General features: G+C 47.6%; 2 protein-coding genes across 5 annotated transcripts in view; one reads left to right on the forward strand and one right to left on the reverse strand.

The window, feature by feature from the left end:
• Positions 1-12,364, forward strand: part of mad1l1 (mitotic arrest deficient 1 like 1) — a 26,134-nt gene extending 13,770 nt beyond the window's left edge. Inside the window, exons 18-20 of one of the 3 annotated variants that reach the window (XR_009713896.1) lie at positions 1,645-1,809; positions 2,580-2,726; positions 10,568-12,364. Coding sequence is in view for 1 of the 3 variants with exons in the window: in XM_061274358.1 (XP_061130342.1) it covers positions 1,645-1,797 (153 nt within the window). In the remaining 2 variants the exon portion in view is untranslated. Of the gene's footprint in view, positions 1-1,644; positions 1,810-2,579; positions 5,478-5,546; positions 5,689-10,567 lie in introns of those variants that run through there. The other 2 variants (XR_009713897.1, XM_061274358.1) reach the window with 2 other exon arrangements.
• On the reverse strand, positions 4,557-20,002 carry elfn1b (extracellular leucine-rich repeat and fibronectin type III domain containing 1b). Of its 2 annotated transcripts, XM_061274356.1 has the most exons (4): positions 19,925-20,002; positions 8,142-8,565; positions 7,684-8,078; positions 4,557-7,612 (listed from the first exon to the last, which is right to left on the reverse strand). In XM_061274356.1, the coding sequence occupies exons 3-4, from the start codon at positions 7,908-7,910 to the stop codon at positions 5,575-5,577; spliced, it is 2,265 nt and encodes a 754-aa protein (XP_061130340.1). In that variant the 5' UTR covers positions 7,911-8,078; positions 8,142-8,565; positions 19,925-20,002; the 3' UTR covers positions 4,557-5,574. The 2 variants fall into 2 exon arrangements, with proteins under 2 accessions (XP_061130340.1, XP_061130341.1); XM_061274357.1 differs by lacking the exon at positions 19,925-20,002 and having other exon boundaries at positions 8,142-8,657.
• Between the last annotated feature and the right edge of the window lie 1,128 nt (positions 20,003-21,130).

Genomic DNA, 21,130 nt, shown 5'->3' on the forward strand with positions numbered 1-21,130 from the left:
GACGGCCGCTGATGAAAAACATTCACGGGCGCCGGCTAATTAGCGGCCCTTCTTCTTTGCGCCACCATACGTCAAGAGTCCCATAAACGTCCAATATGCTCCATTCGCTAATTGAATGCGGGGACCCTCAAATAAATGTCCACATATTGAAAAGGCCTCTAATAAATATGCACCGATAGTTTGAGAACAGATTTTTTTTTGGTCGTGGGGTACGAATGACTTCTTAAGACTTAATCAAAGCTTTGATTTGTAATTCAAGGCCGAGACTTTGAGTCAAGATTGCGTATGGGCTCAGGCCGTATTGATCACAAGGCAGCCAATTAAAAGAAGACTTGCTTCCTTATGCAGGTCCAAAAAAAATAACAAGAGCCCTTGGCTTGCTAATTGGACCTTTATGGAGGAAATACTGAGCTCGATATGTCTAATTAGTGCCAAAAGCGGATAAACGCGGTCAAGCGGTTCAAGGCTTTGTCGAGATACGTTGACACGACTCCAGTGACTTTCCGCTGAAACTCTTTGCAAATGTTCTTAATTAGGAGCAATAAGGCACCAGAATCGGATTTTTTTTTTCATCCCTATTCATTGGCCACACGTCTGACGATCAAAGGCCTCAGCTTGGCCATGCGTGACCCACGTTCCGCTCGGAGCGCTCCAGTTGAAATGCTCGCCGTGATGACATGGTTGGAGATTTGGTGATTGCGATATGAATATGGAAAGGCGAGGCGCTGATTCCGACATTGTGCAAAATGGCTCTTCCTGAATGCCAAAATCAGCGTTTAAATTGAGACAAGGTCGTCTGCATTTTGCATGCATGCATCCAATTAAAGCCGTGGGGGGGGGCGAGCGCCATTAGCATTCAGGCGGCAGATGGCGCCTCGCTTGGATGAGGTCACTAATAAGCCCCGCCCCGCCTTGCACCTCAAGGCAGGCAGTATTGATTTCCTTTAATTGGATAGACAAATGAAAAGAGCGGCGGAATGGCGTGGCGGCGCTTTTTCTTTTCAAATGAAAACATTTGCCAGAAAAGTTGTCCAAGGTAACGCCAACTTGCCACCTTTGACCCCGAGCTAGCACCTGGGCATAATTCCCGGCAAGCGCGAAAGGGGCTCTTGCCATTCCGCTGACGTGAAATCTTTCGTGTGATGCAGTTTCACCCCAATCCTGTGGGGGGCAGTATGCTGTGCCACAAAGCAGCAGCAAATCGCCAGCTTGTCATTTGGCTCGAGACGCAAGAGACAACGTTCAGTCCCGATGACCCTTGACCTTAATGGGCCCCGCGTTGTCATTTTGCACGCAAATGTAACATGCTAGGCGACGTCTGCTGAGGGGGGCAAGAGTGGTCTCCGTGGCAACCGGTTCCAGACGTGTCGCTGGGCTCCCCGGGTGAGCGCCATGTCTCCTTCCCTCTTGCCTTCCTTCCTTGACGAGATCTTTTAATTACTCCATCCTTGGTTTCCCTCATCGCTTTCTTCTCCACTCCATCGCCCCTAGCTGCTCCGTCTAATTAATCCGCGCAGATTTAGACGCCATCTTGACGATTCCCCCGGGAGACGCTCGACGCCTGACCGAGCGATCCCGCTTTACTTCTTTCAGATACTTTTTTTCCATCTTGCACACGTCACGTTTTTTTTTTGTTTGTTTCAGGGTCTGTCGGGAAGCATAGAGCTGATGGAGACGGCGTACACGCGGACGCTGGGCGATCTGGTGGCGCTGCACCTGCACCAGCAGAACAGCATCCCCGTCTTCACGTCCACCCTGACCATCGACCTGTTTGCGCGGCAGACTGTCATGACCTGACCGACGCCTTTGGTACACTCTTTTAGTTTCTGACTTTGAAAGCTTTCCCGTAAGATAAACGTTAAAGTCGAGCAGACGTCGGTGCTCTCTTTATTGCACCAGGTGAGACGTTGCAAAAATATCGGAATGACGATATTTAGTTCAGACATTTGAGGCTTTTTTTTTTGTGAAATTTGTAAGATTATTTTTACTTTTTATTTTCCCCTCTACTTTTTCTAATCATTTCTTTAGTACTTTTCCATAAATGTGTCTTTTTGTGGCATTCTTGATCTCTTTTGCCTGAATTTTAGAAATTGTCCATGGACTGTTTTTGTTATGTTCAAAACTCTCCTTTCAGGGTTAGGGTTTCAAATTGGGGTTAAGGTAGAGTTGGAATTTGGGCTTAAGCTTTCAAAGTATGGTAGTAGTAAATAAATGATCATGTATAGTAAGACTATTTAAAAAAAAAAAAAAAGTTTCTAAAAGATGTTTGTCAGCTGAGGGCAGAAAGAAGCCAGGTCTTGATTGAGGTGTGCCGCCTCCTTATCTTTCTGTGATCGGGTCATCAGCTCGCTTCGAAATAATTAACGTGCTAGCTGTTGAATATTCAGCAGCCGCCACAAAGCTGCTCAGCTTTCTCAGCTGCAAGCATTGTGCACACGCACTCACACATGCCCTCAGCGAGTCCTGTTTAAAACGACATCCTCCTTCCCAGCCATTAAATGGTGAGCTGCAATTCCACCCCATGTTTAATGCATCCCGACACTTAAGGTGCTGCTTTTCTTCTTTCTTCCTTCCCACAGAGGAGGAGAGTCGAAGGCCCGCGGGATGACCCATCACTTCTTCTTCTCCTACCTGTCGAAACTTTCCTTTGTGGATGTGAGCGTGTCCCCCTCAAAAGATAGCAGAACCTTACCGGACGGTACAAATGATTGCAGGCAGGCAGGCGAGTGAGTAAAGTAACGTCGATCTTTATTGTGCTCTTTTGAATCGTTTAACAAGAAAGAAATGAAAGCGTCCGACAGACTCGAGTCTCTTTGCCGAGGAATTCACAGCGTGTCCCACGTCAAAACGGGATCTGGCCAGTCCCGCTTTCGAGGCGTTCCCGTTTTTGTCGCCGATGACCTCTGAGAGTCCAACCGAAAGGCGGCTGCAATGGCAACGTTGGCGCTGCGCTTATAAAACGGCAGTCGGAGGAAAGCCAGTCCAGTTGGGAAAACAAAAGATGACTAGAAACACAAGAGATTCCTTTTTTTTTTTTTTTTAAGGCTGCTGTTGAGTTGAAGCCACAATCCGGCTGCCACCGCCTTCGACTGTGCTTTGTGACCCCGCCCACCCCACAAAAAACAACAAATACAATTTGCCTTTCCTTTCTTGTCAACGTGTTCTCAGGAGAATTTCGTACAGGTTGGCACAAAGAGTTAAAGTAGGCCACAATGGTAGACTGAAATTCTCAACTAAAAGTCACTCCATTGCCTTGAGCCTCAGTGTAGACAAAGAAATATGAAAAGATTCCAAACAATGTTCTTTCTGGAAGTGTCAGAATCAGACAAAAACTTAGCTAACCAATCAGAGAAGCTACTGCACCGAGCCCTAGCCTGACAAAAACCCAAAGCCCAACCTGAATCCCATCCAAAAACCTGAACACAACTGGAGCCTAAAAAGAATCTTCAGAAAAAGAGCACAAACACGAAGCCCAAGCCGAGCAATCCAAAATAATCCTGACAACAAAGCTAAGCTAGTGAGTTAGGTCTAAACTAGCGAACAAGAACTTTGACCCTAACCCTAAATAAGAAGCCCAACAATGTTGCTGACCTAAGCAAAACCCTGATTTTAGCAAGCCCAACCCGAGCAAGAACAATCCTGACAACAAAGCTAAGCTAGCTCACAAGAAGCCTTCCAGCAGCCCTAAGCCTAAACAAGAAGCCCAACAATGTTGCTGATTCTAGCAAGAACCTTGACACTAACGCTAAGACCCTTATGCTAGCAAGAACCCCGAGAGCAACCTAAACATTAGCAAGTTCCCTGACAGCCCAAACAAACGCCTCTGCCCATCACTACAATGTGAACTTTCTTTTTATATTTCCCCCCCCCACACACATTTTGACTTCCTAATGTGCAAAATGAATCACTTTGTATTTCTCGATTTGATTTGTCCTTCCAATTGACGACGACCACATTCTCGTGAGAACACGCTCATTTCGCCGTTTTTGCACAAACATCTTTTCCCTCGACTTTATCGCTATTGACAACAACTTTTTCCACTTGTTCCAAATAAAAGGAAGAGGGAAAAACTTTTTCTTTAAACGTTGATGATCATAAATGCTCAATCAAGTCTGCCAGGGCAAATCGAGCCTTTATGTTCTTGAAAAACTCCTTCCGTTCGCTTGTTGGCAAAGAATACATTCACCTGCGTTTGCTTCTGTGTGTGTTCAATGTGTGTGTGTGTGTGTGTGTGTGTGTGTGGGGCTTTGAGGGTTTGTCAATTGCTTTAGCACAGTACTTTGGTCTTAAGGATGATTGGCTGCTTGGAAATGTGACGCCTTCTTGTGCAATTTCACATTTGGCAAATCGCGTGTGTGTGTGTGTCTGTGTGTAGAATTGTTATGATTTGTCAAGTTTGGCACAACGGCACCACAGTGGAACCAAATGTTTAACGTAGTAGACAAAACAAGAAAAAGCAAGGACGAAATACAATTTAGACAACAGGACGCCGCTGTTGCTATGAGACACAGTGGAGCTACGGCATTTTTTTTTTCCCCCCGGAGAGTTCCAAGCTCTTTTTCCCTTTCAAAAGTTTTTTTGAATTTTTGAACAGTGCAGTTTTTTTCCCACTTTTTTTTTTAAAATTTTGTGGGAATTAAAGACATTCATTTGAAGTTTTTTTTTAAAATCAAAAAAACTTGAGCTAACTAGCTAACTCGGTGTTGGGAGAAAAGTCTGAAACATTTCAAAAAACATCTGTTGCAAATATAGAGTGAATGTTCGAGAACCGTTTTGTATCCTCCGTTGAAGTCCTCCAGGTAGGAAGGGGGCGCTCTTCCATCCCATCCTTTGCCACATTCAAACAATTGACGATTATAATCATAGGAACAGTAAGAAGATAAGAACAATCCATATCAATAATAATAATCATAGTAACATATTTGTTTTCTCAAATCTTTAAATTCTGTATAGAAAACCGCTTGGCAAGTCCGAAGGAACATTTGGCACGTTATACGCTGCTCACTTTGGCCCCTTTCTCGCCACATCTTCCTGATGGCGCAGTTTTGAGGTGCTGAAAAGCCAACTCAGCAGTCGGAAGAGAGGAAAACCAGGGACTCAAACTGGGCGCCGTAATTTGGGCGTGGCAAATGACGAATCCACTTGATAGTGCCGGCCGGTAGTTGGTACTAGCCAGGTACTAGAAGTAGTACCTGTTTTTTGTTCCCTGTGGAAACGCATCAATAGAAAGTTGAGTGGCTTGCAGGGGGAAGGGGACACTAACGTTGCCTGGCAACCCATTCTAAAATTGTGTCCAGTCCTTTAAAATGTCTCTCGGAAAACGGTCCTTGTTGGTTCCCTAGACACAAGATCCTAAAAAAGTAGGCTAGGCTGCCATGTTAAGCTTTTCTCCTTCCTCTGTGAAAACATACAAACAGCTACATATGTTTCAGCTATGAGTTCCATTAGATTAAAAATAATCTAAGTTATGATTTTTATTTATTTTTTCCTACTCCTTGTTTTCAATAATTCTTGGGTTCCTGGTTATGCGGCGTTTCTATTTACAGGTCTTCCACAGTGTCGTGCCAGCTCAGCTCAGGCCTTCTGCTGGGCCGAAACCCCCTTCCAGTAGTCCAAAATATCGTGCAGATCCTCATCCTTGGCAAACTGAACTTTTCGGCGCAGCGCGTGGCCGGCCGCCACGTAGCCTTCGTCCTCCATGGACGCCTGCCGGTGCCTCTTGCGGTGCAGCTTGAAGCGCTCCCACAGGCCCAACGTGGGGGTGCACAGAAGCCCTTCTTCTTCTTCCTCCTCCTCATCCTCTTCCGGGCTGGAGCAGTAGCTGAGGTTGTGGTACTGGGGGGACAGGGCGTAGTGCGGGGCCAGCTGGGAGTACGCCAGCTCTCTCTGCTTGGCCTGTCGGCCGAGGGTGAGCGGGTCCAGGACCGAGGGCTTGCGTCCACCGGGATGGTAGTGGAGTTCCTGCAAAATCTGCGGATGGCGCTGCAGTTCCTGGGAGCCCGGGTACGAGTGGCGGTGCTCGTGATACTGCCGGATCCTCTGGGCCTCGGCGCGCAGGATGGCCGCCGCCGGGTTGACCGCGCGGACCGGTTCCTCCACGGCGCGGTCGCTGGGCGAGCTCCTCTCGATGTAGCGACTCTCTGAAGCGTGGTAGGCCCCCTCTGAGTGGAAGGAACGGGGACTCCTGGTCGAGCCAGGGGACGAGGAGGTGCTGGGCCTCTTGGACGTGCTAGGGGCTTCCATGCTATGGTGCCGCTGCAAGGAATGATGGTAGCCTTGGCCCCCTCGCCCGCCCTTGTAGACAGGGGAGAGAAACTCGCCCCCTCGGTCTCCCGGCTGCTCAGAGAGGAGCACCAGTTGCGGCTCGGCGGTGGATACGGCCCCCCCGCCCGCTGAGGTAGGGGACTTGATGCCCTGCTGGAAGGAAGTGGACTCGGACTTGAGGGCGTCGATGCAGTTGTTGATGATTTGGTTGACCTTGTCCACTTCCTTGGCGATGGTGGAGATCTCGGCCACGGAACCCTGAGGGTTGGCTTGGGGTGACATCTCCCGCTCCCTCTCCACAGCGGACCCTCTCACCTCCATGTAGTTGAGCTTGGCGGGCTTGTGCGCAGGTGTCTCCAGCACCTCCTGCAACTGGTAGGGATCGATCTCGGTGCCCTGAGGCAGGTAGGGCATCCTTGACAGACCGTCGCCGCCAGGGGGTAGCTTCTGAGAAACCGGGCCACCGCCATCTCCGCCCTCGATATCGCCTTCGTCGCCATACTTGAGCTCTATCAGGGTCCTCTGGATCCGATTCATCTTGCGCTCCTTCTCCTCTGTGATCCTCTTCCGTCTCAGACAGTGGACTACCAAGCCGAGAAAGAGCAGCATTCCAAACAGGCAGCCCAGGATGGTCATGATGTAGTGGGTGGCCGACGACTGATTGGCGACCCGTTCCGTTCTGGCTCCGCGACCGGTGGAGATGGTCAGACAGGTGTGGTTAAAACGTAGGGAGTTGCGTATGGAGGCCACGCAGTAGGTGTAGTCCGTGTTTGGTTTCAGGTTGGGCAGTGTGATATCCTCCCTCTGGTACTTCAGGTTCTGGATGTCAGTGAAGAAGCTGTTGTTGTACAGCATCAGGATGTACATCTTCCGGTAAGGGTGCGGGATCTCCACCGTGATCACCGCCGTGGAGTGCAGCACCTGCTTCAGCGTCATGACGGGGTTGATCTCGGTGAAGATGGTGTGGTAGATGACCTCGTCGGGGGGCGTTCCCGACGCGCAGTCGTCCAGTCCGCACGGGGAAAAGTCCGGCGGCAGCGTGGTGGCGTCCAGCAGACCGTTGATGTAGAAGGCGGTGGAATTGCTGCCGTCCTCGGTGCACACCAGGCCCAGCACGTGCAGCGCGTTCCGTTGGGCCGGCGCCCGGGGGTTGGGACTAAGCAAGTTGTAGCCGGAGAAGCCGTGAGGGGCGTCGCAGACCATGCGTTCGCTGGTCCGGTTGGGAAAGGCGGCGAGCCAGCGCAGGAACGGCAGAAGCTCGCAGGAGCAGTTGAAGGGGTTGGTGTACAGCTCGCAGGTGGTAAGCTTGGAGAGTCCTGAGAACAAGCTACCGTCCAGCGCCTGGATCCTGCCGAAGACACAATAGATATCGTGTAGCTCATCTTGGACTGATCTGACGGGGCTCCGTTCGGAAGGTACCTGTTCATGGATAGGTCGACGTTCTCGATGTTGGGGCACTCCCAGAAGGTGTTGGGCGTGACCGTTTCGATGAGGTTGGCCTGCAAGTAAAGGTACTGCAGCTTGCCCAGGCCTCGCAGCATTCCCTCCGTCAGGTTCCTCAGTTTGTTGAAACCCATCTGGAGAACCTTGGGGGAGGCAGAGAGAATGGTGTGTGACTTTGAGAAAGTGCCATTGGCATCGTTCATCAGTCGACGCTCACCTGCAGGTTGAACTGCGCCGAGAAGGCTCCGTCCTCCACGTAGCTGATGTCGTTCTTGGTGAGGTTCAGATAGGTGAGGTTGCCGAAGCGGCTGAGCGAAGAGTAGTGCACGGAGCGGATCTTGTTCTCGTTCAGCCTCAGATCCACGATAGTGCTGCGGTCGAGGCAGACAAAGGTCGGGCAAAGTTCTCGACCCCTGACCCGTGAGGGGTGTTACCTGTTGATGTGAGCCGGGATGGCCTCGTAGGGCGGCTGGTTCATGCTGCAGATGGCCAACCACACAAAGCCCTTCTCGCCCTCGATGAGCCAGCAGTCGGCCGTCGCCGCTGGCAACCGCACGACGGACAGCAGGACGACCCAGCCCAGGAAGGAAGTGACGGAGGGCGAGATCCCCCCGCTGGCGGTTGGTTTCGGCCGCTGGGCCTGATGTAACGTCGTCACGGTATCCATTGGAGAAAGTCACCCGACAATGTGTGGTAGCGGGAATCAAGAGACGAGAAAGGAACACGAAACTCCCAGGGTGTTAATCGGAGATGAAAAGCGCTCAATCCTTATGTCCTTAGCGGCCGTCTGCCCCTCGGATTGGATGAGTACTTCCTCTCGCGCTCCCTCATCCTCGGATTTCCGGCCCTGACTGGACCCTTGAAAGAGAAGAGAACAAAGAACTTCTTAACAATTGGCAAGACCTTCATCCATTATTGTCCACCACCTGCGCCACAACTTGGACCTGCTTTTTGCTTCTCTAAGGTCTGGTCATGTAAGAGAAATAAAACCCTGATAATAATCATCATCATAATAAAATAATAATAATAATAATCATTACAAATAATAATGATAATAAAATCCACAATCAGTGACCTCTTTAGAAAACAGACACCATCTATATTCAAAATCTTAAATCTTGACGCTGACGGTAGCTTTTCTTGGGCACCTTCCTGGGCACACGCTGGACACCACGCGATAAAGGATATATTTATTAGACATTTAGCTACGCCGTGTTTACGGCACATAAAGGAGAATAAGGGCAATCCCATCATAATGACGCACGATTAACTTCAATGCATTAGTGCGGGCGCACAAGTACCTGTTGCTAGCATCGCAAACTAGCCGGGCTAGTTTGCGATGAAGAAAAGTGATAGAAACTAAACGAAAAAAAAATCATAATAGCCGGATGACGAAGGCTTCCAGAAGATTCAATTCAAAGGTAAACATCTTTGTAAACACCAGAGGCGACTTTTAGTCGAAGCCAACTCGAGCATTTTCGTAAACATCAAAAGCAATTTTGTGGCAAACAAAAAAAAAGCAAACAAAAACACCCCTCTCGATTAAATCCAACGCAAACCAAAGAGACTTTTTCCTTTGAGAAACATATTTTATTTGCAGATGTCAACAAATTGAAAATATTTTTATCAACATAAAAAAAAATGGCGTCTTCAATCAGGCGTAGCTAACTGTCTTCACGATGAAGCCAAAGTCAGTCTTCGTTGGTCCCCCGTTTTCATGTCTCATCTCGCCCTTATTTCTTATCCTTTAATAATTCGTTTTAAAAACATAAGATCAAATAAATCAAACGCTCCCAGCAGTAGCGATGGCGGCTCGGGCCCATCGCGGGCGCCGGTGCCACACGCCCCCTTTTCATCAGCGGCTCCCGAGGCGCCGTCAACTTGCGCCGGCAAAGGCATTTATGGAAATTGCAACCACTCGACGACTTTCATGTGATAATGATGTGCTGCCGGCGCACGGCGAGAAGATAAAAAAACAAACGCTGACCTCAAGGCCACGTTTTGGCGCTCGCGTCTGCCTCGCTTCACTTGTCAACGAGTTAAACATTGATCACTCTGAAATGTGTTTTGACGGCAAACGTTTTAACGTCATCCTCATCAGCTACAAAATCCAACTTAGGGATATTTATCGCATCTTAGACATGTTGCAATATGAAACGTGCAAAAGCGGCGCCTCGTAACGCTGCAAAAATCGAGTCTGCTCCTCCGAGCACTCAGGCCGTGTGCCAAAGAGGCTTTTTTACCACACCCGATGGGATTTCACACACTCAAGTACACACACATTAGCGTGATGTGTGTGTAGCACACGCAGAGTATCGGACACACGCTAATGTGGCAGATGAGCAAGTGAAAGTGATGCGGCGGCGGCGGCGGCGGCATCGCATGCAGACAAACAAACCAGATCACTGCCGCTGACATGAAAGGATTTGGCACATTCTTATTTCGTACACATGCAAAGACAACACACACACACACACACACATAGCAACATGATGACCCTGTGTGCCAAGTCCCCAAAACCTATAAGAACAGGACACACACACATACACGCATTTGCCTACATGCAGGCACCCAAAGATTTTTTTTAAAGTAACCTTTGAGTGTGTGACAGGTAAATGTTTTTATCTCCATGTTGTGTTGTTTTCAGTAGTGCGGGAGCTTATGTGATTTTTTTTTTGGGGGGGGGGGGGCAAAAATCAATAACATTCTTGCACAAACGGACAATAGCAAGGTCTTTTTAAAAGGAAAAAAGACTTGTGTTGAAAATGTTTGGAGAAAAAAATCAATAGGACTCAAAAAAGTACGGCGGAACAAGTTGCCGTTTGACAGTTCAACTCCACGACCTCCATTTCTCTTGTAGATGTGACCTCCAACGCTCCACCTTCAAGTGTGAATGTCGAGCGAGCAACTGACTGACACAAAGCCGAGCAATGGCTCGGCCGCTGCTGCTGCTCCACACGCCGACAACTGACGCGGGCGACCAATTGCCGGAGATACCGACCGTCTTGTGTCAAACGTGCTTGGGAACAAAGTCCGCTTCATCAACAACTTGATGGAAGGTTATTGATTTCCAACCAATCCATCAAAGCCCTTTCAGCCAGGTGTGTGTGTGTGCGTGCCTGACCCTCATGCGTGTGGATCACGCTCAGAGACGTCGTGATGGATGGAAAGGTTCATCATTCCTGACAGATGCTACGTGCTACGCTAAATCACCACTCAGGCGCTTGTTTGTGTGTGTGCGTGTGTGAATCGTCAGAGCAGAAATAGCAAAATGATAGTAATTGATGGCTTTTTGATTCGGGGAAGTGAGACTCGGCCTTAATTGGACCGCAACCGGTGGTTCCATTTGTTCAAATAGAATGCGACGAGCTAACGCCTGCCAAATAGTGAGCCCGCTGCCATCAGCCTTTGCGAGTCGTGCTGTGCCCACTTTGCTACTTTCCAAATAGTCATTTGAAACCAATCGTTTCTGGACGCGGGCACGTTTGCTAGTTTGTGGATCGGTCATGAAGTTACAAAGGCGACCAGATTGTCCAGGTGCACAAAACAAACACACTTTTGATGCCTTCCTTTCTTCACTCTGACATGTTCCAGGAGATTTACAAGTCAGTTGGAAGTAGATTTCATCGATGATGCAGTTGTTGAGTCGGAGCTCAGGCACCGGAGAAGATCAAGCACGATTTCAGGTGCATCTGTGTCAACAAGTCAGATGGTCATTTATAAATGCTAATCTCCTTGGGAGGCCTCTCACTGCTGCCACTGTAAATCCGAAACCAAATCATTAGTTTGTGTCTTTGTTTGCTGGATTTTCAACCCGTTGTTTGAAGGGCTCACAGACACGCACTCATAGGCGCACACTGGAAACCAGCTCCATCTGTTGAACCGGGTCTGTCTGGTTCTTGGCACTTACGCCGTGGATGGAACTTTATGATTCATTTTGTTCGTCCTCTGTATGTGTGTGTCTGAGTGTGTAACCTCTGCTAACAGCAAGCTGTTATATACGCCGAGCACAAATTGCACAGTTTGTGATTCCATTTTTTTTCCCCTGGGGTAGATGGTGGGGGGGGGGGGGGTACCATTGCACGTATGCACGCACGCATGCCTGCCAAAAGATCCGTTCAACTCAGCATCTCTCATGCTCGTCTCAAGGGTGAGAAGAAACACACGTGCAAACGTGCACACTCAGAGTGGCCCAATAGCAGCCCTTTCTAGCTCAACATACAAATTGAATCAGCGGTCCTGACAGGGCGAGGGGACGAGGAGGACGAATAAAAATCACCTCATTATTCACACCTGCACACACACACACACACACTGGACAACAGAGTAGTCATTTGATGCTCACAGTCGGGAGGGCGGGGAGTCACTTTTGCTACCAAAATGGTGGCTTGTGTGATGAGATGATGATAATGATGATACAGATCAAATCCAGAAAAAAAGTTCGAATAAGTGTGACAGCTTCTGGAATGAAAAGGACTTATGGAATAGAATTAATTCATGGGATGGCTCACGGCAGCTCAATGTGTCGTCACGCACACACATGCACACACGCGCACACTTGCATCACACAGCAGACCGCTGTCAGGTCCCACCATGACAGAAAGCTGCAGAAGCCTGTGAGCGCGCCCAGTGAGTCACACTGGGGTGGGGGGGGGACAGTTGGGCCATGTTGGGGGGGTGGATGAGGGACTGCGGCCCGAGCGGAGGGAGTCGGCGCTCCGGGCGGGAGCGCAGTGAGCCGGCCGTGGCAGCCTGACTCTGCCTGGCTGAATGTCAGTTAGGTAACACTCATCATGTGGGCAAGCCAGCGTTCGTGTGTTCGTGATCACAACATGGCAGGCTAAAGGTCAACAACTATATAGAATGTTGCTCGTGTTAAGTTTAGCTAAAAAGAACAACGGCGATAGTGTTGGCTCGTGAGGGAACGATTCGTTCAAACAAACGAATCTTTTCAGTGAACGAGAGTGAACGAATCACTTCCTAAAGTGATTTTACTTTTATTATTATTATTAGTAGTAGTAGTATTTTAATAAACATTAAAACCTGTTCAAACTTGTCTGGTGTTTTATTCCTTGTGTTTTTTTGGCCATGAAAACAAAAATCAAACGTGTATACGTCTAAATATTGTTATCCAATATATCTACTGCAATCTCACATTAGATTGCTGGTTTGAAATGTACTTTTAGTAATATTATTTTAATAAACATTAAAACCTGTTCAAACTTGTCTGGTGTTTTAATCCTTGTTTTTATATTTTTGGGCATGAAAACAAAAATCTGACATTTGGTTAACTTTACATGAGAATATACATGTAAATAAATAAAGAGCAAGCAGTCAAATACACATTCTTGACACGTACAAGAAATGCATAAAGTTATTACCTAATAACCTGAAAATGGTGGTGTACCTAATGGAGTGTCTGTGTGACGTCACAAATCAACCAGCCAATCAGGAGGTGGGGGTGAGGGCGGGTGTGGCACTTTTCACTTTCACTTCAGCTTTGGCCATAATTTTTCCCTAATGAAGTGGCCTGTTATTAGGTACACTTGAAAATGGCGGCGTACCTAATGGAGTGTCCGTGTGATGTCACAGATCAAACAGCCAATCAGAAAGTGGGGGTGAGGGCGGGTGTGGCACTTTTCACTTAAACCAGGGGTGTCAACCTCCAGTCCTCAGGGCCGCATTCCAATATGTTTTCCAAGTGACCCTCGTTAAGCGCACCTGCGTGAAAACTTTTAGCTCCTTTCACGTTCCAAAGGAGCTAAAAGTTTTCACGCAGGTGCGCTTAACAAGGGAATGACACGGACACTCCATTAGGTACACCGCCATTTTCAAGTGTACCTAATAACAGCCCACTTTATTAGGGAAGGTTGACACCTTTGACCATGATATTTCCCTAATAAAGTGGCCTGTTATTAGGTACACTTGAAAATGGCGGTGTACCTAATGGAGTGTCCGTGTGATTCCGTCGTTAAGTGCACCTGCGTGAAAAGTTTTAGCTCCTGCGGAACGTGAAAGTGACCAAAATCTTTTCACGCAGGTGTGTTTAACGAGGTTCACTTGGAAAACATATTGGAACGCGGCCCGAGGACTAGAGCTTGACACCCGTGACCTTTGACCATATTTCCCTAAAGAAATCATGGCCAAAGCTTAAGTGAAAGTGAAAAGCGCCACACCCGCCCTCACCCCCACTTTCTGATTGGCTGTCTGATCCGTGACGTCACACGGACACTCCATTAGGTACACCGCCAGTTTCAAGTGTACCTAATAACAGGCCACTTCATTAGGGAAAAGTCATGGTCAAAGCTTCAATGAAAGTGAAAAGTGCCACACCCGCCCTCACCCCCACTTTTTGATTGGCTGTTTGATCTGTGACGTCACACGGACACTCCATTAGGTACACCGCCATTTTCAAGTGTACCTAATAACAGGCCACTTCATTAGGGAAAAGTCATGTCCAAAACATGTGAAAGTGAAAAGTGCCACACCCGCCCTCACCCCCACTTTCTGATTGGCTGTTTGATCTGTGACGTCACACGGACACTCCATTAGGTACACCGCCATTTTCAAGTGTACCTAATAACAGGCCACTTCATTAGGGAAAAGTCATGTCCAAAACATAAGTGAAAGTGAAAAGTGCCACACCCGCCCTCACCCCCACTTTCTGATTGGCTGTTTGATCTGTGACGTCACACAGACACTCCATTAGGTACACCGCCATTTTCAGGTGTACCTAATAACAGGCCATTCATTAGGGAAAAATTTTATATATTGTGTTATTTGTTTATTTATTATTTATTCATCACTCTTATTTATTCATTGCTTGTGCCTTCTTGTTTTTTTTTTTTTTTTGTGTTGTTTACTTGTATGTATATTGTGTACTATGTCTTGTCACCGTGGGACAGTGGGAACGTTATTTCGATTTCTTTGTGTGTCTTGGCATGTGAAGAAAGTGAAAATAAAGCAAACTTTGACATATTGTTATAGAAAGCAGTTAACCAAATGTCATATTTTTGTTTTCATGCCCCAAAAAATAAAAACAAGGAATAAAACACCAGACAAGTTTTAACAGGTTTTAATGTTTATTAAAATACTACTACTACTAATAATAATAAAAAAAGTAAATTTCAAACCAGCAATCTAATGTGAAATTGCAGTAGATATATTGGATAACAATATTTACGCGTATATATGCATACAGGAAGGAAGGAAGGAAGGAAGGAAAGGAAGGAAGGAAGGAAAGGAAGGAAGGAAGGAAGGAAGGAAGGAAGGAAGGAAAGGAAAGGAAAGGAAGGAAGGAAGGAAGGAAGGAAGGAAGGAAGGAAGGAAGGAAGGAAGGAAGGAAGGAAGGAAGGAAGGAAGGAAGGAAGGAAGGAAGGAAGGAAGGAAGGAAGGAAGGAAGGAAGGAAGGAAGGAAGGAAGGAAGGAAGGAAGGAAGGAAGGAAGGAAGGAAGGAAGGAAGGAAGGAAGGAAGGAAGGAAGGAAGGAAGGAAGGAAGGAAGGAAGGAAGGAAGGAAGACACTTCACCCATTGGCTCGTTCGCGAACGGGAAAGTCACGATTCGTTCCCTCGCTGATCCGGTCTCGCGATGAACTGGAAATGCGAATCACTCATTCGTTCACTCACAGATCCGTTCGTTGGTGAACGGGTGGCGCAATTCACGACTCGTTCGTGAACGGGACGTGACGTCATTTTCTTCTTCGTTTTGTTTTACGGCGAGGTGGCACCAGCTTCAATGCGTATTACCGACACCTACTGGTTGAAATCATATGAACGGAAAAAAGAACGACTCCCATTGTATGCGGAGACGAACACGTCTTTTCACCCAAGCCAACAAAGTCAATGGAAACACAGATGATTCGATTGAATAAAAATCGTGATTCAGATGATTTGGTTGAGCCTCCCAGATGAGCAATTGAGTCGGGCACAGATTTGATGACGCTTCAGCAAGCACGCAGTCTTCAGGGCCACTTTTTAGGCGTCCAAGTATTTTTAGCATTTCGTTACAGGCGCTTTAAGCACTTACTTCATTTCTTATTTACGAGTCAGAAAATGTACAAGACAAACTCCAATCAAGAGGCGGCGAGTCACGGAGAGGAGCCGTGAACGATCAGTGACCGTTGCACTTAGCACGTTAGCTAGCATGCTAGCGCTGAAAATGTATCATAGTGGCGTGGCTAACTCGGCTAGCGGTTGTGTCAAAATGGAAAATTGGCGCCAGCGCCAGCGCTGCGTCCTTGGCAGAGGTAACAAAGCAATGAAAGCAGGTCTGTTCGCTCGCCACTTCAAATAAATCCCACATTTTGTGTACGGCGGCAAAGTCAGATGTTTAATTTGGAAAGAGAGCACACAGATGGCCCGTTGAAATGCAATTTTGCCGCCAGCAAACGCCACCAGATGCTTTTTGGCATCCCACAAACGCCTCGAGCGCAAGTTGGGCTCAAAAGTTTTGCAAAGCAGAAGTTCACCACTTCCGTCATTTTTTTTTTCTCCCACTCCATATACAAACATTGTTTTGTAACGAAAAAAATGTCAATATAAATGTAAATTTGAACATTTATGAAATTGTATTTCTAACAAAAAAATATAAATCCAAGTTAATATTATAACTATAATGTAAATAAATATAAATAATGATAATATGCTTGTATCTTTCAAATTAAAAAAACAACCTAAATATTCCAATCAAACATTTTCCCCAAATTTTGATTAATAACTAACTGAATGTTTTCTTTCTAAAAGCTGAGGAATCATCCGACGTCTGGCACTTTTGAATCCGGCTGAGTTTCACTTTCAAACCAACTTTTCATTTGACATTTCCGGGAAAAAATGAGCTCCTTCATCTTGCCGTCTGGCTCTGACAGCAGCTTCCGTCTTTGAACTCCTCCGTGCAGATAGCGAGCCATCAAAAACAAAACAACTTCTCGGCTGCATATGGCACTCGTTAGGTTCTGGGCGGCCAAAAGGCCAGAAGAAGAAAAAAAAAACGGAGGCGCTTCTTGAAGGGAAGTCAACTTCTTCTGCGTCACCTCTCGTCCATCCGTCAGTGATGAAAGCAACGGCCCCACCCCCCACGAATTCTCTTTTAATGGCGCTGCAGTCATCCGGACAAATGGCAGCCGGTCAAAACGGGCTGCCGTTCGCTCGCTCGCTCGGAACCTCCGGGGCCAAACACTGCCGACTTTCCACCCCCATACATCATCCTGTGTTTTATTGAGCTCTGGGAGACAAAAAAAAAAAGCTTGCTGGGCCCGAGTGACCAGCACACTCAAGGTCAATTTGGATGCCATTGCCCGTATGTTACACACAGACCCAAATTGGGTGCACGGATGGAAGCAGAATTGATGGATCTGTTATCGGAATTTTCTTTCTGCCAAAGACCATTTAGTGTTCGATGAAACCATTTTGTTGATTCTTTGTGTGTGTGTGTCTTGTTAGAAAAAACTATTTGGGAGTCTTCACAACACCAAAGTGCCAGTCCGTGTTTTGGTAAAGAGCATTTAGCGACCGATCGGAATGGTGCACTCAAGACAAGTGCCCAGCGGGGCGTCACGCGAGGACGCGTGACTCATGGGATTTGGGCCGCCCTCTAGCCGGCCGTCCCGCACCTCCCGCCACGAATCTTCGCGACACCTGAGCCGGCGGACGACGAGAGAGCGAGAGAGAGATTGGACGGCGGTGACGTCAGCCGGGCGACTTACACCAAAGGCGGCGCGAAGACATCGGACGGAGGGAGGGAGGGAGGGAGGCAAATCTGGGTCGGCCAAGTGCAGCTGCACGAGGAGCTCAGACGCCGGGCATGCAGGAAATCAGTTGAGCAGACAGAATGTAGAGTATGTGGTGAGAAAATAAATGGCGGGGGTGAAGATAAGGCTGCGTGTGTGTGTGTGTGTGTGTGCGTGTGCACATCAGTATTCCATCACAGTTCGTCCCAGAACAGACAAATGCGAGCCAATATCAGCAAGGAAGTATATCAGCTGAAAACACACTCTGGCTCCACTCCCGCCGCTTCCCGACAAGCCAATCACACTTCGGTGGAGTTTGGAAGTTGAAAATCTCCCCGTCCTCTAAGCGCCATTACGAAGCCGCCGCGACTCCCGCTCTTATCGCCGCCACCTTTTGGCGTCAAATGAACCTCCATCTCCCCAATCAAGGCGCAGTCAGTCATCTGCTCATCATTTCCGTCTCATCATATCGTGGCTGGCATTAATGCTCTGCCGCTTGCCCGATAGGTCGCCGCTCCCGCCGCGATAACATCTCACGTATGCTAATCCAATCACCGGCGCGGGCCCGAGTGCCAGGCGGGCCGGCTACCTGCAGATTGGATCATCATCATTAGCCCGCGTATGTTTCGACACGCAGATAAAAAGTCCGGTGAGGTCTTTAGCGAATCGTTTTGGAAGTCATCTGAAGTCTTTCGGCGAAGCCTTGAAGCGAATAACTCATCCTGTTTGCCGTCTTTGAACATAAAACATCAATATCAAAATGATTGTTTGACATTGAAGCGCCGGAGGGGTTGGATTTAGATCTTGACAATGTTTTTTTTTCTCGACTTTAATCTCAAATCTCAAGCTTCACTTTTTAAGACACAAGTTACTCTGATCAAGCGCGTCGAGTCGTGTCTCGTCGAGTCCGAACTTGGATCAAGCCATCCTTGTTTTTTATGTTTATTTCGTAAACTCAACTTGCCCATTTTCATTTGTAAATAGTCCAAATAAGTCCAGTTGGACTGGAGTCCGACACCTTTGTTAAAAAAAAAACAACAACACCTAAACAATAAAAGAAATTCCTTTTCGACAAGTCTCCAATCGACCATATTTTTTCCGTTTTTCAATGTAGTCCATTTATCGCGCTTTCAACTCCAGTTTGATTGTTTTCTATTCTTACCCCAAAAGACTGCAGTTGAGTGACAAGGCCCGCCCCGCCCCTTCATACGAAGCGTGTAAAGTATCTGATCCCCAAATATTTGTGCTGCCTGCCTGTCGGATGCTGTCAACTCACATCGTCCCGGCGCGGCGGTTGGCGTCGACGCACAAAAATAAAACGCTCCCCGACTGACATCGTCATGTCAACGGGGCCTCTTTTTTGTCATGACGTCCTGCGCCGCGCCATTCAAGTCGCCGACCTAATCTCAGCGTGACGTCACAGCAAGTGGCGCAACATCCATCACATCACTTCCACGTCATTTGCATAATTGGAATATTCTAAAAATATATATCCGCAATCAAGCAAGAGCGTCTTCAAATCAGCCGGGCTCGATATTTTCCCATGGTTACATGCTAATTAAACGATGGCGGCGGCGCTTTTTATTATTTGCCGGCCTTTTCTTATCTTATCCTCCGTCATTCTCCTCAAGAAGTGAGCGCGTGCAAACAATGCGAGCCGAGTGTCCAATTGTCTCCGCGCTTATCTTATTTGTTCCGGGGCCCGATAAGCAATCGAAAGTAAACGAGGGAAGGAAACGGGGGACGCGACGATGCGGCGGCGGCTTGGGGGGCGCAAGGAAACAACCAAAAAGTGTTGTTCAAGTTGAATTGAAAGTGCTGCGAAGAGATTGAGCAAGTAGGTCAGCGAGGAGGGGGAAGGGGGGGGGGCATGAGGACGGGGAATTGATAAATAGATCATTGTGGGCATGAAGCAGCTCGGCGGCATCTTTCGCTCTTTCCCACGAACGGCGCCTCCGTTGTGCCGCCACAAACAGAATCCCTAACTCATCTGTTTACTGTAAATGAGACTCGTAAATAAGGCCGAGACACACGCGCGCGCGCAACGAGCAGCTGCGGCGTGCAACGCCGGCTTGTGTTCATCTTCCTCTTTTTTTTCTCGCCAAATTAGTCTCCGAGTGCGTTTAGCGGAGGATTGCGCAACGCCTCGTGGCTGGCTGAACTCTCAGCGACAAAGAGCGCAGTTTGCTTCATTTTGCAAAACTTTGTGTTTTTCTTTTCATCTGGCATCTAAAAAAAAAAAAAAAAAAGACGTTTTTTTTTTTTCTCCAATCATGGCGTCGTCCACTTTGTCCGCGCAGTCACGATGACTTCAATTGCGTCACGAGCTTTAAGGGACTTTGTTATTTGCATGCTTGATGAAAAGGGCCAATTTTCATTAAAGTCTGCACCTGTTATACGCTTTGATCATACTGTCGCTCGGGGAAAGGGGGGGTGTTTAAATATCCTGCCGTTGGGCGATCTCTGCGCCCGTCGCCGTCCGTTCGCATTACCTGTGTGATGGCTCACAGCGGCGCGGAGGCGACACTTTCCTCACATCTCGTCTCCATCCTGTCAGCGCCGCTTCTGAAAGGACACACGAAAAAGGCAATCAGCGGACGAGCTCTGATATTATTTTCCACTTTTAAACGGTGTCCAGGGAGCGCTCCGCAAGAGTTGACGGATGCGCAATGTCATTTATTTTGTTCGCTTCTCGCCATGAGAATTAAAGAGCGCTGAAAGAATCAGCAAAAAAGTATGATCTCATTACTTATGAAGTCAGAATTGCTGTTTTCTTTTTTTTTTTTTGGGTGAGCACGCGTGTGTTTGCGCTCACGCGCCTTTGATACTTAGCCAGCCAATTAGATGGCAGGCATGAGCTGTTGGCCAATCAATGAGCTTCATCATACCTAATCAACCAATTTAACATATTTTATCACTCGCCAGCTTGCTTTACTCTCTGCTTTTCCTAAAATGTTTGGACTCGGTGGACCAAAACTACCGCAACGCTTGGTTTCATCTGCGATTGCTGCTGATTTGGTTAGCAAACGGTCTTAATGTGTTCGTTTGTATTCGGAGGAGGACACACCCTTCAGATCATTTGAGGAAATAAGAGTGCCGCATGGACACTCCTCCAATTCCGTCATTATGATCCTTTACCATGGAGAGCGCCTCAAGCACAAGTAATTGTTCGCTGCCAGCAAAAAAAAAAAAAAAAGAAGAAATGAAGGAGATGTGGGCGACGGCGGTGAAAGAAAGACAGAGGTAGCAAAGGAGGAGGGAGAAAACGGCTTCAAACCGGAGCCATGAATAAAAATAAATAAAAGAAAGCCCTTATAAATACGCAGCAGTGAAAAGGATGAAAGAGGAGCTCAATCATTTATGTTAACACAAAGACGCAGAGGGAAGGAAGAGGAGAGAGACTTAAGCAAGAGGAGGGAGGCTGCTCGAGCAAGACACCTGCTTTTAGGAGCTCGTTGTCATGGCAACGCTAACAAGAAAGCCATTGTGGTCACTTCCGGCTTTTCGATCGACCATTGCGCAGCGATCATGCAAATCAAACCTCGGCTGTCAGAAAAGTCTTCAAGTTGCACTTTCGGCCCCCGGAAAGAAAAAAATGAGGACATGAAAAGAAGAAAACAACCAATTTGGCAAAGAAATAGATCAAGAAAGGTGGGCTGAGAATGCAAAAGCTACTTGGAAGTGTGTGTTCAAATCCT

Source organism: Syngnathus typhle, linkage group LG3 (assembly GCF_033458585.1).
Source record: "Syngnathus typhle isolate RoL2023-S1 ecotype Sweden linkage group LG3, RoL_Styp_1.0, whole genome shotgun sequence".
NCBI lineage: Eukaryota > Metazoa > Chordata > Actinopteri > Syngnathiformes > Syngnathidae > Syngnathus > Syngnathus typhle.